Source organism: Rousettus aegyptiacus, unplaced genomic scaffold, assembly GCF_014176215.1.
Source record: "Rousettus aegyptiacus isolate mRouAeg1 unplaced genomic scaffold, mRouAeg1.p scaffold_m13_p_6, whole genome shotgun sequence".
NCBI lineage: Eukaryota > Metazoa > Chordata > Mammalia > Chiroptera > Pteropodidae > Rousettus > Rousettus aegyptiacus.
The window spans coordinates 91060056-91083585 of NW_023416309.1; the positions used below are offsets into that span (position 1 = coordinate 91060056).

At 42.3% G+C, this 23530-nt stretch overlaps 1 protein-coding gene across 2 annotated transcripts; it reads right to left on the minus strand.

The window, feature by feature from the left end:
* Positions 1-100: 100 nt before the first annotated feature.
* On the minus strand, positions 101-23419 carry LOC107515776 (phosphatidylcholine transfer protein). 2 transcript variants are annotated; one of them, XM_016154900.2, is made up of 6 exons: positions 23164-23419; positions 9290-9407; positions 6477-6556; positions 3410-3581; positions 2466-2533; positions 101-1327 (listed from the first exon to the last, which is right to left on the minus strand). In XM_016154900.2, exons 1-6 carry the CDS (start codon positions 23302-23304, stop codon positions 1262-1264), a joined length of 645 nt encoding a protein of 214 aa, XP_016010386.2. In that variant the 5' UTR covers positions 23305-23419; the 3' UTR covers positions 101-1261. The 2 variants fall into 2 exon arrangements, with proteins under 2 accessions (XP_016010386.2, XP_036078183.1); XM_036222290.1 differs by lacking the exon at positions 23164-23419 and adding an exon at positions 21943-22644.
* Between the last annotated feature and the right edge of the window lie 111 nt (positions 23420-23530).

The window sequence follows — 23530 nt, forward strand, 5'->3', positions numbered from 1 at the left end:
TATGAGTTAGGCTTGGTGTGACCTGTAAATAAAAAAGATCAAACTGATTCATTCTCACAAAAGGAACAAAGTAGGAAGGAAACTACAGACAGGACAAATGTAAGCCACTCTGTATTTATTCAGTATTTAATACACATTCCTTCCCACAGGGAAAACATACAATCTGAGGTATCCCATTTTAATAACCCCCCCGCTCTGGCTTTACATCCCGAATTTCTACGCCCATTAATCAAGGTTTGGTACTGTCACACGCGCACAGTAACTAAAATTTTTCCCTGAGATCATCAAGGCTATGCCACAGCATATCTTGCCCTACCAAAATTCAGGAGAAAACATAGGAAACTATAAGTCTTCTGGTGATGGAGGAGGCAGACAACTTAGGTAGAATTCCTGAGAAAAAAGTGTAGAGTCAACCTAGCTACTAATTAATATTTCCCTGATGTGGACTCTCCAAATATTCTATAAGGGAATATTATTGCATATAAAGACACTGTATCACAATGCTGTGTGCAGAGCATCTTGGCTGGTGCTAACTACCAGCACCATCTTGATGCCTCAGTTGCCAATAAAATGCAGAGCTAGTGAGGTATGGACAGCCTTTCCCCAGAGGCATACAGGAAAGAGAAAAACATGTCATTCACATTACGTACTTGGTCAGGCCTAGAATGTTTTACAGAGTGGCTTGAAATCAAAACAGCATGTGATCCTCCATGAGCAGGAATAGGAAGAGACTTTTTGAATTATCACTTCAAATCCCAGCCAAATCAAGTCACCAAAGCTTAAGGCAAATGGACATCCACATAGTCTTCCAGTCTTGGTGCACTGAGATTCAACTCTGCTGGGAATACAACTTCCAGCAACCCCACCTGAGTTGCAAGAAACCACATTCTGAGCAGGATCCAGTTTGCTAGGATCAGTCATTCATTCTTACATTTCGTTGTCACTCCTCTACCCACCTATCCTCCTAAAATGGCACAATGGAATGGCTGTGTTCCTTACTGAGGACTTCCCTTTTTAAAAATAAACAAGCAGAAGTTTCCCTAATGTGACCCATTTTCAATAGCAGAAGAAGGCACCCAGTCCTGGGGTGGGGAGAGTGGGAAAGGAAGCCGGGCGTCAGGCACACGCATGCTCGGGGCCGATGTGCTAGAGAGTATGCCAGCCTCTGAAGACGGAAAAGCAAAAGGAAGGCTGAGCATCCATGGGGTGTGGCACTTCTGGAGACATTATTTGATGGACACAAGGTTCCCAGTTGCCTTTCTTAGTTTTTCTTGAGGTAGGTCTTACAGGCTTTGGCCATGTCGTTCAAGAAGCTAGGAACTCCGTTCTGCAAAGCAAAGCAGACTGTCATTTCTAGGGCCTCATAGCAATCACTCCTGATTCTTTGGAATGTGGCTTTGGTAAACAAAGATGACTTTTGGAATGATAGAAGACAGTAGGACCTTGGGCCAGATTTCAACAGAATGCTGCCTCAAGTAATGACAAAAGATAAGATCTAGGGAGGAGGTGAGACTAGAGGACAGAGGCCACTGTCACAAGACAGTCTTAATAGTTTGATATTTGTTAGTAAAAAGTTAAGACATTTCTGAGACATCATTTCTTGGAAAGAAAAACAGGAGATGGGATTGGGCTGTGTTGTTCAATTCTTCCAAAGAAATGAGAGAAAGGACTTGCTTTGGAGAATTAGAAAATGGTAAGAATTTGGGGGCAAGAGGAAGGATATATTAGCATTTAGTTAGTGTTGGGCATCATGCAAGACTTTTCCCAATCATTGTCTTATTTACCCCCACTCTATGAGGTAGGTAATATCCATCTCCATTGGGAAAAACTTGATGGCATCCATAGATTACACAGTTAGAGCAGGGCCAGAACTCAAACTTGCATGGGTTTGACCCAAAACCTGTGTGCTTTCTCACTCTCCCAGGAAATCTGTTGAGCCCTCCAGCTAGTAAGCAGGACATGTACAAAGCAGGCTGAATGGTCCCCATGCACCCAGGCTCCTAGGCAGTCTCGAGTGATCTGGGCTACCACTGTAATTCCCTTCCCTTACAGAACAACAAGACAAAACAACAACAGAACTGGAGGCTTTCCATAGGCTTGGAGACAGCTGGTCGTCACTCGAGCCAGGTCAGCCTGTCTTACTCCATAAGCAGATACAGGGTCCAAAGGCACCACTGTTCCTGCAAGGAGCACGCTATTGTCTGGAGGTTCCAGAGAGTGATCCTGGCGGGGCCTTGGGGCGCCAGCAGGGAGGGGCTGGCATTCCAGCTAAGGATTCTTTGTCTTTTGTCCCAGCCTCATCCTGGGTGTTGGCAACCCAGTCCGAACCGTGGTCACTCAACCAAGCTGCTTCATAAAAGAACCTCATTAGGCTTGAGACAGCATGTCTCTTCAGCCTGACAGCCCCATGGGCTAAGTCAACATTTGTCAAACACACTTCCCCCTCCTGCCTCCTGGGATCTCACCTTGGCGGCCCAGTTAATGAGCCAGGACGGAATTTGGCCACCCGGGTTATCGAAGTAATACATGAAAACTAGAGGGGAAAAGAAAGGACAATTCAGAAGGGGAAAACATGTTAGAAAGATACAGCAACAAATCCTGCAAACCTCCCCCCTTTCAATTCAGACCCAGAAAGTAAGGAGGGCGGTAACACATAATTCAGGTGGGCTTCTCTCATCTGCCTTCTCTTTGGGGATGTTTATATACAAACATTTTTAAAAACAGGTACATTTTGCTGCTATTTATTAAAAGCCTAGCAAGTGCTAGACATTTGGGATATAGTCTCTTACTTAATTAATTCTCTCACTCATTATCCTAGCAATCCAAAGGAGCTGGTGAAATTCAGCCCCAGAGTATAAATGATAAGATGGGGACTTAGAAGTTAGTTGACATGTCAAGGTGACAGATCTAACAAGCATCAGAACTATGGTTCAGATTTTGCCTCAGACGCAAGATCACACATTCCAGCAGGGCAGGTGGCTGCATGCCCAGCTCTCCACCTCCAGCTCTTGTAGTTTGAACTCAAGGTGGGCAGGCCCTGAATCTCTTGAGTTTTTGCTGGGCAGGAGCTGTTTCCCTGAGATAGTCCTGTCAGCTCTTCGCCCACCCACAGGCCCAGTGGCAATGTACCCACACGACCAGCCTGAAGTCATTTCTAAGCCTGATCGATGTTCTGATTTTATCTGGACAATGCAAGAGTTAGTAAAGGATGAAGTGAATTAGATTTAATTCACTTCACTTGCACTGTAGCCAAGTTTCTAGGACAAATTGTCCATCCTGAGGTTGTTCTGCACCCCTATCCATTCTCTGATCTTTGGTAACAAGCATCACGCATTTACATGCCTCACAATCAGCATGGCCTTCGCACAGGTGGCCCTGGCCAGTGCACCAACATGAGTCCTGGCTTTACCTTTGCTCCCCTTCTTGCCATCACTCTCGATTGCCAGGCTCTGCTTGTACCCCTTCACCCGGATCACGTCTGGCCTCTCGGCGAACTGTGGCACAGAGGTGCTCTGAGCCAGGACCACATGAATCTTCCGTCCTTCCATGTCCAGATCTCGCCGCTGCCGGATGTAGACATACTGCACCACCAGTCAAGGCATGACATCAACGCCAGCATTTCAGATGGGCAGAAGGAAAGCCCTACAAGCTCTACAAGCCTGAAGAAAAGGAAAGGGATTCTGTCCCTCCCACTTGGCATTTCTACCTACATATACGGTACTTCAGTTACCTGCCCTGTTTCCCTACCTGCACTGCTGGACTGTGCCTCATACCACCTGGTATTCTGTGAATAATGGCATGATGCTTTTAATTATGTGGGGAAGCCACTCCTCATCTCTCTAAGACAGTACTGCAAGATATCAGAGGACTGGTCACCCACCAGCTGTGTGGTCCTGGGTTAGTTACTCAACTTCCCAGAGACTCAGTTTCCCTGTGCAGGAAAGGAAAGTAAACATAGTCCAGAAGATATGCTTGGCGGGGGCATTACAGAAAGACAAGCAGGATAAGTACTCGATAAACAATGAGGTCGCTCGCTTTGTCTTGCCCTCCTCCAAAGCTCTAATTAATGACCTTTATACACAGGACGGTCCACCAATGTTATAACTGGTGATCATAGGAAGACACACGAATACCTGAATATTTAGCAGGCAGAGGTTCTGTCTAGGTTAACACTGGTTCACCAAGAATATCAAAATCATTTCATCTCAGCAAACACAGAATAACCACTATGTCTATGGCACTATTCTAGGAAGATAACCCTAAGAAACAATGAGTCACCACCTGTTGAGCCCTCACAATGTAATGAACATTATGTGCTTTACATACAGCATAACTTTTGATCCTGACAAAGTCCCTATGAGTTCAGTATAAGCATCCCCATCTTACAGTTGACAAAATTACATCAGAGAGGTAAAGAAACTTACCCAAGATCCAATAGCCCAGCCAAAGTGATGAAACCTGAATTTGAACCCAGATGTGGCTTCAAAACCTAGTTAGGCTTTCATAGCTGGACAGAGCTTACCATTTTGTGCATTATACTTTCAAATGGCAGAATTTTAAGTTTAAAGCTAGAAGGAATTAAAAGCCTAAGGCAGTAAAAAAAAAAAAGTCACTCTCAATAGAACACAATTACACTTACTATAACAGCAACAAGCACAGCCCCATGACACCTCAGAGTCTGCACCCACAGCTGTCCCACTCTTCACTCAGGCACCCTGCAGGGTGGTCTAATACCCCCACTCTCTATGTACTGATGAGTAAAGTTCTTAAATGTTTTAGGGAAAAAATAATGTTGCTTTGGCTCTGGTTTTCCTCTCTCCCACATCACAGCAAACACTGTCCTACTTTCTCCCACAGTTTACTCAGCTCATGTGATAGACATCACCTGACACTCCATTGATAAAAAATTAACTTGACATATTGATTAAAATATTGAAGGGTTGGAAGGTCCAATGTGCCATAGCTGAGGCCCAGAGATGTGTAAGATCTTTTCCAAGGTCACATGGCAAACCAGAGAATGGGCACACACTCGACCTGGGATCTTTCCTCCAAAACTAATGTTTTTTTTCAATCACTGTACTATTTTCTATTCTCAAAAATTTAACAATCCTTGTTAGAGAGACATATACACATATATGAAGACTAAGAAACTCATTATGGGATTGTGTGACATTGAAAAGCCAATGAAATAAAAGTTTAAGGAGTCCCAAGTGTCCACTCCTAAAAATACCTACCTGTGAGGTAAGAGAGGTAGGATCACGGAAGTCATGACTTCCATCTCTGGAGACAACTGGACCTGGGTTCTGACCTGCCTCTTCCACCCACCAGCTGTGTGAACCTGAGCAAAGTTGTGAACTTCTCTTTGCCTCAGTTTTCTTAACTGTGAAGTGGAGGTGATGATGCCTACCTCACACAGTTGTTGGCAGGATTAGAGAAAACCACATAAACTCTAAGGGCGTAAGTAATCCACCAGTTGCTGAGCTGTATGCAAACTATCTAGCAGTGTGTGGGAATTGTACCAAGAGATAAACCCCTATAGAGTTTATAATCTAGTTGGGGCCAGGGTAAACACATATACTTACACACAAAAACACATACAAACAATACACATGAAACACACCACATTCTCTCTTTCTAGAGAATAATTGTTTAGAACATACAAACTTATAGAATGTTAGAGCTAAAAAAGATCCCAGCAATCACCAAATTTCAGTGACTTCCAAAATGTATTTTTTAATCCACAAGACTCTCTGCTAAAATGATCTTATATAGAAATTCAGTGTGTAAAACACCCAGCTGCTGTGATTAAAGAAGACAGTGAAGGAGTCAATACACTGCTTATCAGTTACCCTACCCCCAGCCTGCCCACCCAGCAAATTTCCATCCCATGCTAATCCTAAGCAGGCTTCTCAGAACCTTAGAGTGCCAGCTAAAACTCCCCACATTTCCATTCAACTGCTTCATATCATAAATGAGGAGATTGAGGGGAAGAAGTATATACCCAGTGTCCAGAGCCAGTAGTCAGGGAAGGATCACTGTGGATTCACTAAAACAGGAAGTTATGGAATTGTGGGGGCCTGGGTTCCAGTTCCCTCTCTGCCACTAACCACCTATATGTATGTCTCTGTCACTTCACGTCTTTATTGATTGAGGGAGTGTATCAAACATTCTTCATCAAAAGTTCTTGCCAGGTCTCCAATTCTGTGGCTTAGTAATTTTAAGCCCTAAGAAAGCTCTCAGTAAAGTACGAGCTTCCCTCCAATGACCACAATTATAGATGCTCCACGTGGTCAGACCCAGAAATCACACTCAGGTCTCCTTAAAGCCACATAAGGAGCAATACCTTTAACAGAAGCTTCTGCAAGAATCGGAGACAACATTGTCCACACCTGCTGGATGTACCACCATTAGGCGATGGATATGGGGCACAGCAGCACTTAGAAAGCAGATTGATGATACACCTTGAGAAAGGATACATCCCTGTTGGACATGGGAAAAGGGTATTTCACTTCCCAGTAGACCACAATCTTGCCGTCACATTCTTTTTCATAGAGTTCTAAGGAGAAAAAAGAAGTAATGCATCTGGAAGCCTCTTTGGCTTCAATTAACAAGAAGCTTACATATGATGACCTTGTAGTGTATGATAAACCACTAATGCATAAGGCACAGAATTCTAGAAAAAGTCAGGCAGATTCATTACCACCGAAAGCTTGTTGCCTAGGTGCACAGTTCAGTAGATATAAAAACACAGTAAAAATGAAAGAACCCAACAAAATTTGTCTCTCTCATAACACAAGTTTCTCCAATAGAATGCAACAAAACACAATCAGACAACCAAAAATAAAATTTCAGGTTTTAAAATCAGGGTAACCACCAGATGTCACTAGAGTACCAATAGTTTTGCTTTTGAGCTGTTTCTTCCCTCTAGAGTTTAGGACAGTACAGCTGGCCCCAAACTGAATCACCTAGTCTAGTGTAGTTAGCTGCAGAATGAAGGTGTCTTTCCTAAACAGCTAGAAAATGGCCTAACACTGGCTTCTCTCCCGTGTTTCTTGACACTATTCCACTGCTACAGTAACCAAATCTCCTTAACATTTCATCATGCTATTGTGTGCGGGTAGCAGCCAAATCTTGGGGGGAGATAACAAACGAATTTGATGACATGCACACTCTCCAACCCCAAGCTGTACAGTGAGCTTCTCGTTAAGCCAAGGCTGCTGAAGTAACCAAGAGAGCCCCTTGAGAAGATGCTGATGGAGAAAATGCATTAAATTAATTCAGCTTTTAAAAGAAAATATATTAGAAGTAGACCATGGATTAAAGAGCTTACCAGCCCATTGATGCCACAAGAGGCTGAGACACCTGTTGTTTTTGTATGCTCAGCACTGACTCTCCTTGGACCAGCATCTCAACTCTCCTTCAGGGCCTTACCCTTCCCCTCCTTCTTGGCTATGTGGTTTAAGCAGAACTGACTCAGTAGTAGTTTCAGGACTGGGGAAATGAGCAAGACATGGCCGTGGGGATTAGTTCAGGGGTAGTGCTCCTGGGCCAGCATCTTAGCTTGCCACTCCAGCAGGTTTAGGCTGAAAAGTGGTTATTAAAGGCTCACAGGTAGCTCATAGAATATCCAGGAGGACCAGAGCTAGGTTTAGAACCTGAGGATTGTTCCAGAGAAGCCAATCTGCTGCTGCCACTGAACTAGACACCATAGTGTGGCCTGTTGATGCTGGGTACAAAACATCAGATCTCTGCAACTATTTACCCCAAAGTCAGATGCCTAGCTGTGACCATCACCAGAAAATGGATTCTGCATGCTGCCTGCTTCCTCACGTTACTCTTCCCAAACTGAAGCCACATGTGCATCTTACAGGCAACATGACTGAACCATGGCTACTAGGGAGACTGAGACAGTCTGGTTTCACCCTTGGATGAGTGAGCATCATAATTCCTCTCAGATAGGAAGAGTATTTGAAAAAACTAAGTGATGCAAAACCATGACAAATGTCCACCGGAAATAGGCACATGGTCCATGCTGAGCCAACAAGAACCAGTCTTGGGGCTCTGGCTGCCATCAGCAGGAAAGTGGAATTCTTGTTCTGGTTTCTCTGGGATTACTTATACCAGAGTCCCTAACTCCCGGGCTGTCAACCGGTACCAGTCGGTGACCTATTAGGAACTGGGTCACACAGCAGGAGGTGAGCGGTGGGCAAGCGAGAGAAGCTTGATTTTATTTGCAGCCGCTCCCCAGTTCTAGTAGCGCACCGTCAGCTCCACGTCAGACCATCAGGCATTAGATTCTCATAGGCGCACCGTTCTCTGGTGCCAAAAAAGGTTGGGGACCACTAATTTATAATTTAAGCCTGGATCTTCTGATGGCTATCTTTACTATGACATAGGAATCTACCTGAGAATTAGGTCAACACAGAAGAAAACGGAGTCAAGAGATAAAGTAATTATGTAAGTATTAGATGCAACTGTCCTTAAAGCCAGAAACCCATGGAGTTTCTGATGCCTTGAACCAGTAAACTCTTTTTCCTTTTATTACACTAGCATTTGTTAGCTTTTGGTTACTTGCACCTAAGAGTTATAGTACAGCAAGGGTCTTTCAGAGTTTATGTGCCCCTTGGCAACTGCAGGTCTTCTATATCACTGTGACTGAGATGGCAGAGGCCAACCCCACCTCTAGTGGCAGGAAAGTCCCCTATTTAATGTCTTTCATAACTATCCATCACTTACGGGGTGAAATTTAAGAACTGCAGGATGGTAGCCAGTCTAGGCCCTTAGGGATGTGAACCCCCTCCTCACCCTAGCTCCAGATTCTGCTATCAAGTAGCTCATGGTTTTGAACACTGTTTCATGCTGTTTCGTGCTCTCCTGACTTTACTTCATGCTGTTCCCTGGGCCTGGAATGCCCAGATACTACTCATCCCTTTACCCATCTCACCTCCTCACATATATGGATTCTTTTTGTTTATAAAACTTTGATTCAATTTCTGAAGCAAGGCTTAGATGCCACCTCCTCAAGGAAGCCTTCCATGACACCGAGGTAAATAGGATGGCAACCAACTGACAGAGTGAAGTAGCCCTAAGAGCAAACTGGTAGAGTGTGCAAGGAGCCAGTCCTAGGAATTGCATAGGCATAGTTCGGCCCAGCACTTAAGACCTCCATGCCAAAATTAAAAATGAAACATAATATAGAATTTAAACCTACTGCTTTATACTGGGTAGGATAAATAACAATAGAATCTACTTTCTAATTGACTTATTGAAAATAGCAGGCGTTACTCACCTTTAACATATTGGTCCCACTGTTTTCTGTAGTCTAAGTCCATGTAGACATCTGCAAGCAAAGCTGGCGGGCAATCCTTCAGGACACCAAAGACTTTATACTTATAAAGTCCAGTCTCCTGTAGAAACAACAGGCAGAAACAATCTATTGATTCCCAAACCGAGAGAGCTAGGTTACACAGCATATGAAAAGCAGCCGAAGATGGAATTCATGCAACACCATTTACTGAGCACCTCCCTGTGATCTTGGTGATACAATGGTGAAAAAGCAGATGAGGCCCTGCTCTCATGGGTCTTGAATTCGCCTAGACACATTGGTGGTGGTGGTAGCTATAACCAGTATCCAGCTAGTTTAAGTAGGATACAAAAGGGGTTACGTGATAATTGGTGCTTGATCTGGGGGAGGGGGTTTTACATAATCAGATGGTCAGGTAAGGCCTCTATGAGGAATAACATTTATCAGTACATCTTGTTTTAAATATTAAAAGGAACCATTCATGAGAAGGTGGGGAAAACCCATTCCTAGAGGGTAAGGCCCTCCGACTGATGGATCAGCATGCCCAAAGAACAAAAAATCAGGGAGTCTGGAGAATTGTTGATGGGGGAGTGGTAGAAGCTGAGTGAGTTCAGAGAGGTAGTGGGGGCTGGGCCCCAAAGGGAGTTGTAACCCAGGGTAAAGGTTAACTATTTTGTTCTTGCTGCTATAGAAAAATCGATGGTTTCAAACAGGGGATGACTTCAAACATGGCATGACTTCCAAAGGATGATCCTTGCCACTTGGCAGAAAACAGATCATAAGGGAGCAAGTAGATGGTTTAGAAGACCAGCACAATAGTCCAGATAAGAGACGATAGTGATTTGAACAGGGAGGTAACAAGAATGATGGAGAGAAGTCAGTGACTTAGGGATATCTTCTGAAAGTAATGTCGGCAGGAAATGCTGACAGACTGGCTGTGGGGAAAGAGAAAGCAAAGAATTGAGGCTAACTTTCAGAACCTTTGCTTGAACAACCAGGGAAATGAGTTAGGAAAAAACTTGGGTGAAGAGGTGACTGGTGGGCTGTGGGGTAATCAAGGGTTTGACTTCTGAGTTAGAGATGCTCATTAAACATCCAAGTGGGGGATGTCATACAGGCAACTAACATTCAGGAGACAGGTGCTTACTATTTTAAATAATCATGGGGCATAATGAAACCCAACATTGTTTTATCAATTCTAAGACAGAATTTTTCAGCAGCTGCTTCTTTTTTTATATAAAGGACTTGTGGTATAAAAGATTAAAAAGGAGGATAAACATCATTTTCAGGTCATATTAGCTCCTTTAACTCAGAAAAAGACCATTTCTAGATTCCAAAGTACAACAAGAGTTTTCACGTTAAGCCATATCCTCGTCTGTTAGGGTTCTGGGCTGTTGTGGCTGCACTACACATTTTCACTCTCTGTACAATGGACACTTAAAGTTCCAGACCCTTATCTTGCCTAAAAGCTCTACTGTTAATATTAAAACAATGGCTCTTAAATTTCAATGCAAAAGCAAACAAACAGAACGAAATATTTTAGATGGATTCTGAGCTTCCATGTGCTGATAATGCAATGCTATCGGGTAATCGTGCATGAATGAAGCCATTCTCTTGAACCATGCCAGAAAGCATAGGTGAAGTCAAGGGGTAAAAGTGATGACTATTTCTAGAGATCAGAGGATTTCAGGGGTCTTCTGGCTCACGTGGCATCATAATCCAGGGATAAATACTTACGGATCTCAGATATATGTGAAGGTACCTAGCAAGAAATGAAAGGTAATATTGAAACTGAATTCTTAAGGATTTTCCAGCTCTAAAAGCTTTATACCAAGGGTTTCAAATCATTGAATGACAAACTAGTAGATCTGAGCCCCTTATACGCTGTGCTGCAGATGCCCCAATGAAACGGCGGACCTTGGGAGAGACATCTTCTCCCTCCTGCTCCTAGCCCTCCCATTCACATATGAGAAGACAGTGACAGTTTATGCATACACACATGAATAGCCACACATATTTTAATTAACTTTAGAAGGCAATTAGCTCCTTGTTCAGCAATATTGGGGCCCCATTTTCTATACATACTGAGCAAAAGAGGTAATTATGTCCTGAGGTAATTATCTCCCCAATCTTTAATGAGTTATCTTAGGTTTTCTGGGTAAATTAAGATAAACTGTTTCCTTAAACTGGTTCCCTTCCCCTCCTGAATGTAGTACCAGCTCTAGTGACCTCAGTCGTATACATATCACAGAAAAGAAAACAGAAGCCTTCTATGAAGAGAAAAATAGAACGTGTGATTTGCGTGAATACAGAAGAATGACCTATTGTGACGACTTCCTTTATACACTCCCTCTGAGGCAGAACTGAGAAATGCCAGAACTCCAGAGAAACAAAGTGCTCCATAACACCTTTCCTTGTCTATCGATAAAATGTTCTTTTCAAGTGCAGACAGCCCCACCCAAATTCTTGGATCTAAGTTTATTTTAAATCATTATTTCTTTTAAAAAAGGATCTAGGCAAACATGCTCATGGTTTTATTTTGTCTTTTAAACAATAAAGCAAACTTTTTAATAATTATAGAAATAATTCATATTCATATGGGAAAATTGGAAAATGTCAAAAAGAATAAAGAAAATAAAAATGGCATGTAACCCCATAATTCATAAATATCAACTGGTAATATCTGACATAATTCTTTTAGTAAACTAATACCTTCTATATGTTACAAAATGAGAATAATATGGTATAAACAACTTGTATTCTTATTTTTAACAATATCACATTGAAGCTATGGAGAGAGATCACACCTAATTTAATTATTTTCCTAAGTTATTTCCATTTCCAAATATTTTTACAAATAAAAATAAAAATATTGCTGAAATAATCTATTATTTTGCATGAACCACCTTGGTCCATAATTCCAATTTTTTTGTTAGCAAAGCTTCTTTTGAGATAAAGCGTATGGTAAAGAGTATTAACATTTTAAGGGTCTTTATACTTTTTATAAACCTTTAAGGAAGTTTGTACCAATTTATACTCTTAACCAGTGAGCATCTCATCCAGGATTGGGTGCCATTGTTTGCACAAACAATTTGATAAGAAAAGGCATAAGTCTTAGCTTAGTTTGGATAAAGTTTTTATTATTGATTGATCTCTTTAAAGTCAGAGATATAAACCCTCTGCAACATTTGTTGCAGATAAGTTTCTAAGCTTACTAACATTTCAATAATTTATTTCAAATAACTTCAGAGGTTTTCTTGGCTTTTCCTAAAGCTCCTCTAGAAAACCACAACTTAGAATGGCTCCATTTACTTATCACACTATAAAACACACTGTATACTTGTCTAGTGCTCTACTTATAGGCCATTGATTTCCTATACATCAGACCGTAGAAGAATTATTCAATAGTATGGAATCAGTCAATATCTTATATAGAATATAATTACCAGAAGATGCAGATAATACTCCTTTCTTTTGTGCTAAAAGAATCCCTATGGTGAATATAGTTAATAATCTTATAATAATGATGTAAGGTGTCAGATGGGTTTTAGACTTACAGGTGTGATCAATTCATAAGTTATAAGTGTCTAATCACTATGTTGTACACCTGAAACTGATATAATATTGTATGTCAACTGTACTTGAAGAAATTTTTGATTATTTAAAAAAACAAACAAAACCAAAATAAATAAAAATTAAAAAGACACCCATCACTGTTAAAAAAAAAAAAAAAAAAAGAGCCCCTATAGCAATGTACACAGCTAGAGGCAGCCATATGACAAACACCTTCTTCGTTTTCTAAATGTGAATATTTGGAGCTGCAGCAGCTATTTTGTGATGAAGAGGTAACAAACACAAGAAGACAGAGTGAAAAGACTCAAAGAGTTTTACTGGCATTATTGATTGGCTAAACCAATGCCAGCAACTATTGACCTCTGAACTATTTGTTAAGTGAAAAACATAAACCTCTCTTAAAGTCATTCTTAGTCTAGTTTTCTGTTACTTGCAGCTAAGAGCAATCCTAACTGATTCAAGTGATCCTTCCTGACAATAAATTTGACTTGAGTCCTGTGATCTGGGAAAACAGTGGAGGTTCAGAAATCCTCCTACCTTTGTGTTCCAGAAAAGAACTTATTGTAAAGAACCAACATTCCCCAACATGAATTAGGTAAGACTCGCAGATCCCCCTGCCCCATTTACCTATGACAAGGCCAGACACAGACCCTCCAGCCCAGGGGTCCCCAACCCCCGATATCAGTTTGTGGCCTCTTAGGAATTTGGCCTTACAGCAGGAGGTGAGCAGCGGACTAACAAGCGAAGCTTCATTTGTATTTGCAGCCGCTCCCCAGAGTTAGCATCACCACTTCAGCTCCATCTCAGACTATCAGGCATTAGATTCTCATAGGAGGCACCGGTCCCTGATGCCGAAAAGGTTGAAGACCGCTGCTCTAGACTCCCTTTCTTTGCCTCATAAATGATTAGCCGAACTCCTTTACTACACTGATCAATCAGAACAAAATGCTGTTAGCCAGACTGGTTAAGCTTCTTTCCTTCTTCTAGGCCCCTAAGCATTAGACCACCCTCAGCCTGAGCCACCATACAACCCCTCCTAATAACAGACTAGCCTCATGGTGAAATAGTCTCTGATCTCCTATCCTGTCATGAGGACATCTTTCATCTTACTTCCCCACATCTGGTTTCTACAAAAGAAAAACCTCTTTGCCTAACTCTTGAGACACTCACAGTCCTTAACGGTCAGAGGTTCTCCCTATTACAACGATCCCTTCCTCCACTTTGTAAAAATCCTTTTGAATAAAAGTCTCTCCTTTCTAAGTCTTGATTTGTTTTTCCTTTGACATTACTCTGAAGTAGAAAAGTAGATTGACAGAATAGTGCTCATGAGATTTATGAATATTTACAGGAAAATACAATTATGTGCAAATTCATTAAAACAGTACAGAAGTACATAAGCATTGCTAAGATGCATTGCCAAGGAAGAGAAGAGATAATGGAAACTGTTAATGAACATTAAATAGAGGTATATTTAGTTTTGCACAGAGATGTCTAAAACCCCACACACTCTGTTATAAAAAGTGCCATCTCCTTCCACTAAGTAACCCAGAAAAAAATTATAAACTTGCTGGGAGTCACTACATTCCGGCCCTGAGAAGAAATCGGGCACAGGCTGGCTTTTCAATGGAACGTGCTTCCTTTGGACCTGTCAGCAGTCACTGCTAAAGCCATGTAGTCTGCATTTGAAGTTTTCCATCACTTTGACCTGCTATAAATGATTCCAATAATACCAGTAATTGTTTCTCTACGCACAGTACAGTTTCCAGTTTTATATTCATTGTCTCATGTAATCTTTAACATAGCCCTGTGATGTAGATAGGAACACTAGTGTTTACCCCCATTTTAGGTGAAGAAAGCTCAGAGAGGCTAAATTACTTACCTGAGTCCTATAGCTGCTACACTTGGGGCAACCAGAAAGGCAACACCAGACACTTCTACTTTCCACAATGTTTCCTTATTTAGCTCTTCTCAGTCTGCATGTTTTCTCCAAAACATTGTTTCAAACCACAAGTTAATGATTAAATTAAAGAGAAGCCATTACATAAAACCTTAGTCCCAGAAGGGGCCTTAGACCCTTGATGTAAACGATGTCAGTGACTTTCCAAGAGTCAGCAGATGCACTGTGGGGGGCAAAGCCTGGATGAGAACCTGTTCCTTCAGGCCCTCAAGACAGTGTGCCTGCCCCAGATGATCCAGGAAGGACCTCCCTCTGAGATGTCCCCCTGAATCCCTAATCCTGGTGTTTGTCCAACAGGCTTCCAACTACCACAAGTATTTTTTAGATGCTGCTTCTGGAGGCTTCAGATAAGGATGGGGTTAAAGGGAAGAATGGAGAAAGGATGAATATTGTCACTTTCAAAGGACTGGGGCTTTGTTTTCTTTCTTTGTATTGTTCCAAAAAGTCATCTCAAAAAACCTTGTAACCAGAAAATACAGCCTGGTGGATACAGCAAGGGCTCAGATTCACAGCCCAGGTAGGGTCTAAACTCTTCCGCCGGCTCGCCAGCCTTGCTTTCCTCAGCAGCACAGCGGGTCTAATAAGAGTTTCTACTGAAGGGAACAATTATGAGGATTAAATTAGATAATACATCTAAAGTTCTTAGTGTGATGCCTAGAACATAAAAAGTACTTAGTATCAGATATCATTTTCATTAATAAAGTTGGTATGCTGAGCTCCTTTTTCCAGATTGAAGAACTCAGGATTCAGAACTATAACATAATACACATTTTGAGGGAAACTAATATCCATGGAGTACCTGCTCTAAGCTGGGCACTGTGCTTGGTGATTAATATTCTCACTAACCCTGTGTTGTAAGCATATTATTATCTCCATTTATAAATGCAGAAATCGAGGTGGGAGGAGGCGTGGTTTGGCAACTTGCTGCTTACTGAATGTGTTAATCTTTGAGATGTTCTGTTATTCTGGACGACCTGTTTACACATCAATCTGTATAGACAAGTGGCTATTCAGATACATGAAAGGAAACTATTCAATTTCTTTTTGATTTAATTCATAGGGTTAAAATATTTTGAGAAACGTTACTACCAATAATGATACATTTATTTATCCTAATAAAATCTGGAAGACCACACATATGTTTATATATGAAAAATATCAAAGTGTGATGTTTGCATTTTATACTGTAATTCCCAGAGAGAGGCAATCCCTGGTGGACCCCCTTCCCCCTATGCATCCCCTCACTCATTCTCTTCAATTTATGGTGATTTTCTGCGTTTACATCACTAATTAGAGAAATGAGTCACATTTCTCTAATCCTGTAAATGCACAGTGAATTTTCTTTGCCTCTCACAGAAGAGCTCATTTCCATTCCTCAGGGAAACAGGAAGCCTCCCCGATCAATGACCATGGAAGCTGTCCAACTCCAGCCACCCTGGCAAGTTACAGACTTAGATTGTATAAAAAGTAAGCATTTTTTCACCAAAGACAATCCGTTCTAATGGCAGGAGTCAAAGCTGCAGCTGCCACTGGGATGTGTGTACCAAGACCGTATGAAGAAAGACAGTTGACAAAATGTGATCTAATCTTTTATATTTCTCTGTGAAAACATGGTAGGTTCAATCCCTTAGGACTGTCGATAGCTAGGTAAAATAATAATGATAGTTAATACTGAATATCAGATACTCGGCTAAGTGTTTCACAATCTACACGATGATAATATGAGATATAGACCATCAGTAAACCCATTTTTTAAGACAAAAAAAAAAAAACTGAGCCTCAAAGAAGTTCTGAGAAACAGCAGGAAAAAGTAAATCTATAGAGGTAGGAGGTAGATTGGTGGTTGTCTGGGTCTGGGAGTGGGAACAGGGAGTGACTGCAAATGGGCAAGAGGTTTCTTTCAGGGGGGTGACACAAATGTTCTAAAATTAGATTGTGGTGAAGGTTACATAACTCCATAAATTTACTAAAACTCACTGAATTGTACTTAAAATGAGTGAATTAAATAGTATATAAATGATACCTCAAAAAAGTTCATATAAATGATACCTCAATAAATAAAAAGAGAGGCTATGAAATTCACCCAGGGTCACGCAACTAATAATGGTTGAACATGGACATAAAAACAAGTGATTTTATAGCAGAGTTCATGATCTGTGATCTTGCCTCCAAATTGTCTCTGACCTCTCCAAACAGATTGTTAGAGTGCATATAGCTATAGTTAGCATGACCATATAATTACAGGGATCCAGTGAAAGACACAAAGCTAGGCTTCTACCTGGACACAGAAGTTGGGGATTCTGCTCACCCCTCTCCTCATTCCCCCAAGTCTAAATCTTAGGACCAGTATTCTCATGTTGCCTTATGCCACATGATCCCCTGAGAGAGAAGTAAGGAAGAAACTGAGGCTCTAACATAGCTATCCAGTTGGGTGCTCAAGAGAGATGGAAAAAGGGGGGGGGGGTAGAAGCGAGCACTGGCCTTGGTCTGTGGCAGGAAGTAGAATGCCACACAGAGATGCTGAGCTTTAAGGCATGGTAGCCTTACCCACTAGTGAAACATGGCTCAGGAAGTATCCGGGTTTCAATAAGGGATCTACCAATCACACTGCTAACTGCTCCTCCCTTAGGAGAGAGACAGAGGGTGCAAGAAGGGAGCGGAATGGTCCTGTGATCCTGCAGTAAAGAAGCTCACTGTACAAACTGGATTATGATCCCACTTGGGGAATGGCAGTGGAAGCTTCTCACACACTGAGGTAAATCTGTGCTCATGTTCTCATGGGAGTTAAATCTATGTTTCCCTTCTGAAAGGCCAAACTTTCTCTCAGCCCAGCCTGGCTAGATTTTTCTGGTAATGCCAGGCTTTTAGTATTTTAATAGGTCAACAGCATAGAAAAAGTGGTCCCTGGGAAAGTACTGTCTGTTCCTCACCAAACTCTTTGATTAGAAGACCTATCAAAGGAGAAAGGCACAATGTAGGCAGTTTCTTCTCACAGTGCCAGACATTTAGATTTAAAAAACATAACAAGTTCAAGACATCAGCCAGATCTTTTCATTTACTTGGGTCTAAACATTGGGTCCAACATTTACTTGGGTCTAAACTGAAGATGTGAGCCTCTGCGCACAGGTTTCATACTGTCTTTTGGTATGCTGTGGTGTCTGTTGCTACGGTAACGGAGCCCAGAGCTCCAGCGAGACCGGACTGCAGATCACTGGGACGGCTTTTGTAAGTGACCCACCTCCCTTCTCTGCCAGGGGAACTTCTCAGCCAGCACTGCTCAAGGGACCACATTTGCTCCCAAGAGGCCACTAAACTAAAAATCAGGCAGATGAGCCCTGAACAATGCTTTTGTCTTGAGATACTCTTTTTCCTCTCACTGTTATCTTTCCATTGCTTCTCACCTCTAGAGCACTCTCCTGCTTGTCAATGTCAAAAAACAAAAAAACAAAAAAACCCTGAGCACCATGCTAGATGCTCCCCAAACGTCAGTGGTTCTCAAAGAATGGCCCCTGGACCAGGAGCTTCCACATTGCTTGGAAACCGGTTAAAAATAAAATGCAAATGATGATGATGACAGCGATGTGACAATGATGCGAACTCTCTTGTCCCACACCAGACCTACTGAATCGGAAACTCTGAGGGTAGGGTATCCACTCTGAACTTAACAGGTCCTGCAGGGGATTCTGATTAGGACCCAGTTTGAGAACCACTCTGCCATACATCATGTCGCTCAATGATTGCTGGGAGGACCGGAATCCTGAAAGGTAACTAGCATTCTCGTTTTGCAAATGAAGAAGCTGAGATTTCAAAATGAAGGAGAAACTGACCAATACCACCCAGATGGTAAGTGGGCTTTGGCCTCCAACCCTCCCTGGCCACCCTCCCACCTCAGCTTCATCTCAGTCCTGTAGTCTTCCGGCTCTTCCTGAAAAGCTCAGCCTAGCTGGGACTTGGCACTCAGTGTTCCCTCTGCTGAGTGGCTGAAAACCCAGCGTGCTCATTTGAATCTCCTGGGAAGCTTTAACATAAAAAAAAAACAAATAAATAAAAAATAAAATAAAATAAATATTATGAACCACTTCAAACAAACACAAAAGTAGAGAGAACAGAATAAGTAACCTCTATAAGAAATGTGAGCTTTTCAACAGAACCACCCAATTCAGCACCCCAGATCCATTAAATCTGAGACCATTTGGTGACGGCCTTGGACTTGAGCTTTCAGTAACAATCTCTGGTACATTCCACTCCCAGATATTTACAAGATGCAATCTCTCACTTCATTTTTCTCTCTACTCGTGGAGGCGCTTTCCAAACTCCCTTATCTAAAATACATCATGTGACCCCTAGCTACTTTGCCATACCATCTCTCTATCCCTTTACCCCACTTGACTTTCTTCATGGCATTTTTCACCCAACATTTCATTATATACTATGGGCTTATTCTCATCAGCGAATGCAGTTAATTTTTTTTAAAGACGCTCATTTACTGAAGCAGCAGCTCCACCATCCCACTGCCTGCTTATCCCTAGTGCCTGCGAGGGCAGCAGCACATAGCAGGCATTTGATGAACATCTTCTGAATGGATAAATGGATGACACTGGTACAGAATAGAGATTTTAACTCAAAACTATCTATCTCCAAAACTCATGCTGGCAGCTTTGGCCTAGTTTTGCTTAGCCTCCAGAAAGAGAACATAGTTCTTGCCTTGAAGCAAACTGTACATTTGGTACTGAGTTTATCAAAGCAGTTACCAGTAACGAGGTCTTGTGTGGCTCACTTAACAACTCTAGGTCTTATTTCTATCTGTGAAATAGGAAAGTCAGCCTGTCTCTGCCTATTTTCCAGATTTGTTTAGAGGCGTAATGAAACGTACATATGACAGTATTTAGAAATAAGAAGACCACGTGAAGGCAAGGTACTATCGTTACAACCAGGGGAGGAAAAAAGAAGAAAGGAAGGAAACAGAGTGGGTAAAGAAAGTAAAAAAAAGAAGTGAAAAAAAAAAGATGGTGTCAGACAGAATGGTTTCAAAGAAATTTTCTAAGTCTAAAATTCTGTGATTTAAGAGAAAAATAGAAAATTAAAAAGAAAATAAATAACAAAATATTGTATGTCAAAAGCTGCCATCTGTCCAAGAAAATAATCCAGAATTATTTATTTACTAAAAAAAGCTACACCTATTTTACTTATAAAATGTAATCTAGTTGGTATATTGAAAACTTTTGCAAGCACTTTTGATACTTACTTTAGTCTTTCAAAACATGTAATAATAACTTCATTACAGTATCATTTAGATCATGAGCACAGCTCATCATAGACCAATCATAGGCAGCTATAGATGGTCCAGACACACAGGAGGTTGTTCCAGAGGGAATAACCAGCCTAGTGGACTGAATAAAAGCCACTGTAAAGTCTGTGTACCCTGAGAAGGAAGGATGTCTGATTCTTCCTATCCTGTAAATTCCACGTGGTACCCCCCGATGAAGTAGCTAATATGTTTTGTATTCAAGTCGTGTTGGACTGGCTGGATCATGATCAGGGTATTGAACCACTGAATATGCCCCTGATCCAGGTCAGGGTAAATACTTCGATGAAGAGGGCCCCTTTTGCATAGGTACTACTTGTAACCTTACTGCTGCAAAATCGGGCGATCCAGGAAGACTTATCAGAATATCTGTCTCACTTTCCCCTTATAGGTCTTACACATGCCAAGAAACTAGTGTAATTAACAAGAAAATGGAGAAAGATGGAGGGGCAAATTGGGAATCCACCCCAGCAGAATGGAAATCTTTAGATGGTTATTGGGAAATAGGATGAATGAAGCAGATATTCATGGGGTTGAAGCAAAGGTTTCAATCCAGCATTATCCAGAGTTAGGTGGATCAATGGTACCCCCAAAATTAAAGGGTACAAACAAGTTCAACCTATTTATCCCATTTGGAGGAATTTTAGAAGTCAGAAGGCAAAGACAGCAATGAGAAACTTCACCTGGAAATCTCCTGAGGTACCAGTCAGGTAGGTTACTTAAGATGAAGACGGGCAGAGGGGCCAGGTTCTTCTGGGTTGATCCCAGTTGGAACCTGGGGAACCAAGGACATACACACCTATGTGGGCGAAATGGTGTTGGGCGGAAAATACAACAAGATTCATCGTGGATTAAATAACACTGGCCCACAAGACAGAAAGGGGCTGTAGAGGAGATAGGTAAGAGACTGGGCATAGTGTGGAACAAGCGGAATTCACTTTTGATAAATAGTAGTGTTCAGAAGAAAGGACTGACTCACTAGAGATTAGAAGGAATTCTGTTCCAGGAGGAAGGTAAAGGAAGGGAGTCAGTCTGGAAAATAAAATGAGGCTTTAGCAAAGTGGGTCAGGCAGCAAATTATGCTGGATAATGCCAGAGGCTTGCCCCCTAGGAAAGGGCTTGTACCTTGACCCAATAGGGCCTCTTGACGTTTTAATACAGATGGAGATCGAAGTGGCCATGGGGCAATTACCCTCCATCCTAGCTGCTGAAGCTCAAGGGCACATCTACGAGAAACTTATGGCGCTCCCAACTTGTGAAAGCTCTCTTATGGAGAACACTTATAATTCACATCAGTGTACCATGACTGTCCATACCCCAGAACAGGTTGAAATAAGATAAATAGTATGGTTGATAGGGATAGGAACTGTTCCAAAAACCACTCACATCCTCACCACAGGAGGGAGGGGGGCCCTGCTACATAATAATACACACAGGAAATAATACACCATACGAAGCCTAGTCATTTTGTAACAGCTCACAGGTAATGGAGGTCATGAGATAAAAAGCACAAAAGCAAAAAAAGCTCAAGTCCATGGGATGGGGGTGGGGTGAAGTGGTCTGGAGGACAGAAGCTGTGTGGATGAGTCATGGGAGAGAAAGCTAGAAATGTGAGATAAGACCAAACTAGTTCAGTAGAGTCTCTCTGGCTTCAGTCGCCTCTTTTCACAGAGGCAATGCAGGAGCATATGCATGGCATAGGCCTGGAGCTAGAGAGCTGAGTTCCAATCCCAGTTCAAATCCTGAACAAGACCTTTGCATATATTCATCTCCATACAGTTAAAAACATGATAATGACAATACCTTGCATTAGGGTGGATATGAGGATTGAGTAGTAAGTCAGGTCTTGCAAAGACTTAAATGGTGCCTGTAATGTAAGAAAGTTTGCAATGTATTAGCTATTACAATAGTTATTACTAATTCTGCAATCAACAGTGCCACTGAAATGGGACTGATAAGATCACAGCCTCTCAGGGGTTTGCTTGGGCTGTAAAGTGTAGGATGGAGGACTAGGAAACTAGTTAAGAAATCACTGCAATTCTCGGTGAGCGGTGCCAACCAAAATGGCAAGCATATAGAAAAGTAAAGGCAAGGAAAATGGACCAGATGTCAGATATAGCTGACAAAACATGGCAAATGCCTAGATGTGACTGGTAAGGAAAATGGAAAAGTCAGAGAGAAGATAAATGGATTTTGTCTGAAAACCTGTCCATTTCTGCACCCAAGTAACTGTTGAAATGACACTAGGAAATGAATTATCTGCTCTAGACTGTGAACTTCTTGTTCATTTTACCATACCCCATACACGCATTCAGAGTTCCTGCTTGCTATGACCTACTATCACAAAGAGCAACAGATGACAGACCTCAGGTGCAATATAATCCTTCTACCTGGCTGGCTACCTGATTCCAAAGACCTCCAGGAATGCCTGGAGACCTGCTTACTAACCAACTACCTTCCTCCTAGCTTTTCAAGCTTTAGACTAAAATTATTAAGAACAACTTACAAGGATGGGGCAGCAGCCAAAAAAAAAAAAAAAAAAAAAGCAAATCACTACAATGACTAGAAATGATAGTGGGTCCCGTCTCAGCAACAATCCTCTCCACATACATCAGCCACCCTGCACATTCGGTCTCTGAAAAGTCCAATCTCTTCTCCGCCTATATTCAAACCCTAGATTACTTCCCGCATACACACACAATGGCACCCACCTGGGAGGGGGAAACCCATGACTTTGCAAGTAAGTGCGTGGGACTAAGAGTCACCTGACTCACGTTTTAATTTAAAAAATTTTTTTCTAACAAACCATATCCCTCGTCGGGCCTCATAAGGCTGATTTCAGATGACCTCCCAACTCCCCGCACAGGACAAAGTCTGCTGGGAGCACCGCCCCTGCGCTCGCTCCTCCCAGCTCCAGAAGACCCGCCCCGGTACTAGCTTCCGCGGCTGCAGCCTCTCGCTCCCCACAGGGAGGTGAGCCTCGGACCGCTGCAGCCCTGCGGTTCTCCAGCAGGCCGCAGCTACCTGGTCTAGAAGACGGTAGACGCTGATGCCTAAGGTCTCCAAGAACAGTTGCCAGTCGGCCCCGGCCAGGGCGGGCTGCTGGAGCTCAGCGCAGGCCTCCAGGAACTGTTCATCCGTGAAGCTACCGGACGTGTAGTCCATCCTTCCGCAGCCCTAGGTCCTCCGCCTGCAGGGGAGGCAGCGGACAGGCTTGGCTTGGTGTGGGTTCAGGAGCGGGGCGAGACTCTGACCCAGCGTGATTGGCAAGGAACAGAGAAGAGATAGAGGGGAAGGCGTGACTTATGGGGAGGAGACTAAAGAGAGGCGGATCCAGGGAGAGGCGGGCCTAGAGAGGTGGGCGGAGCTGAACAAGAGATGAGGGGGCCTG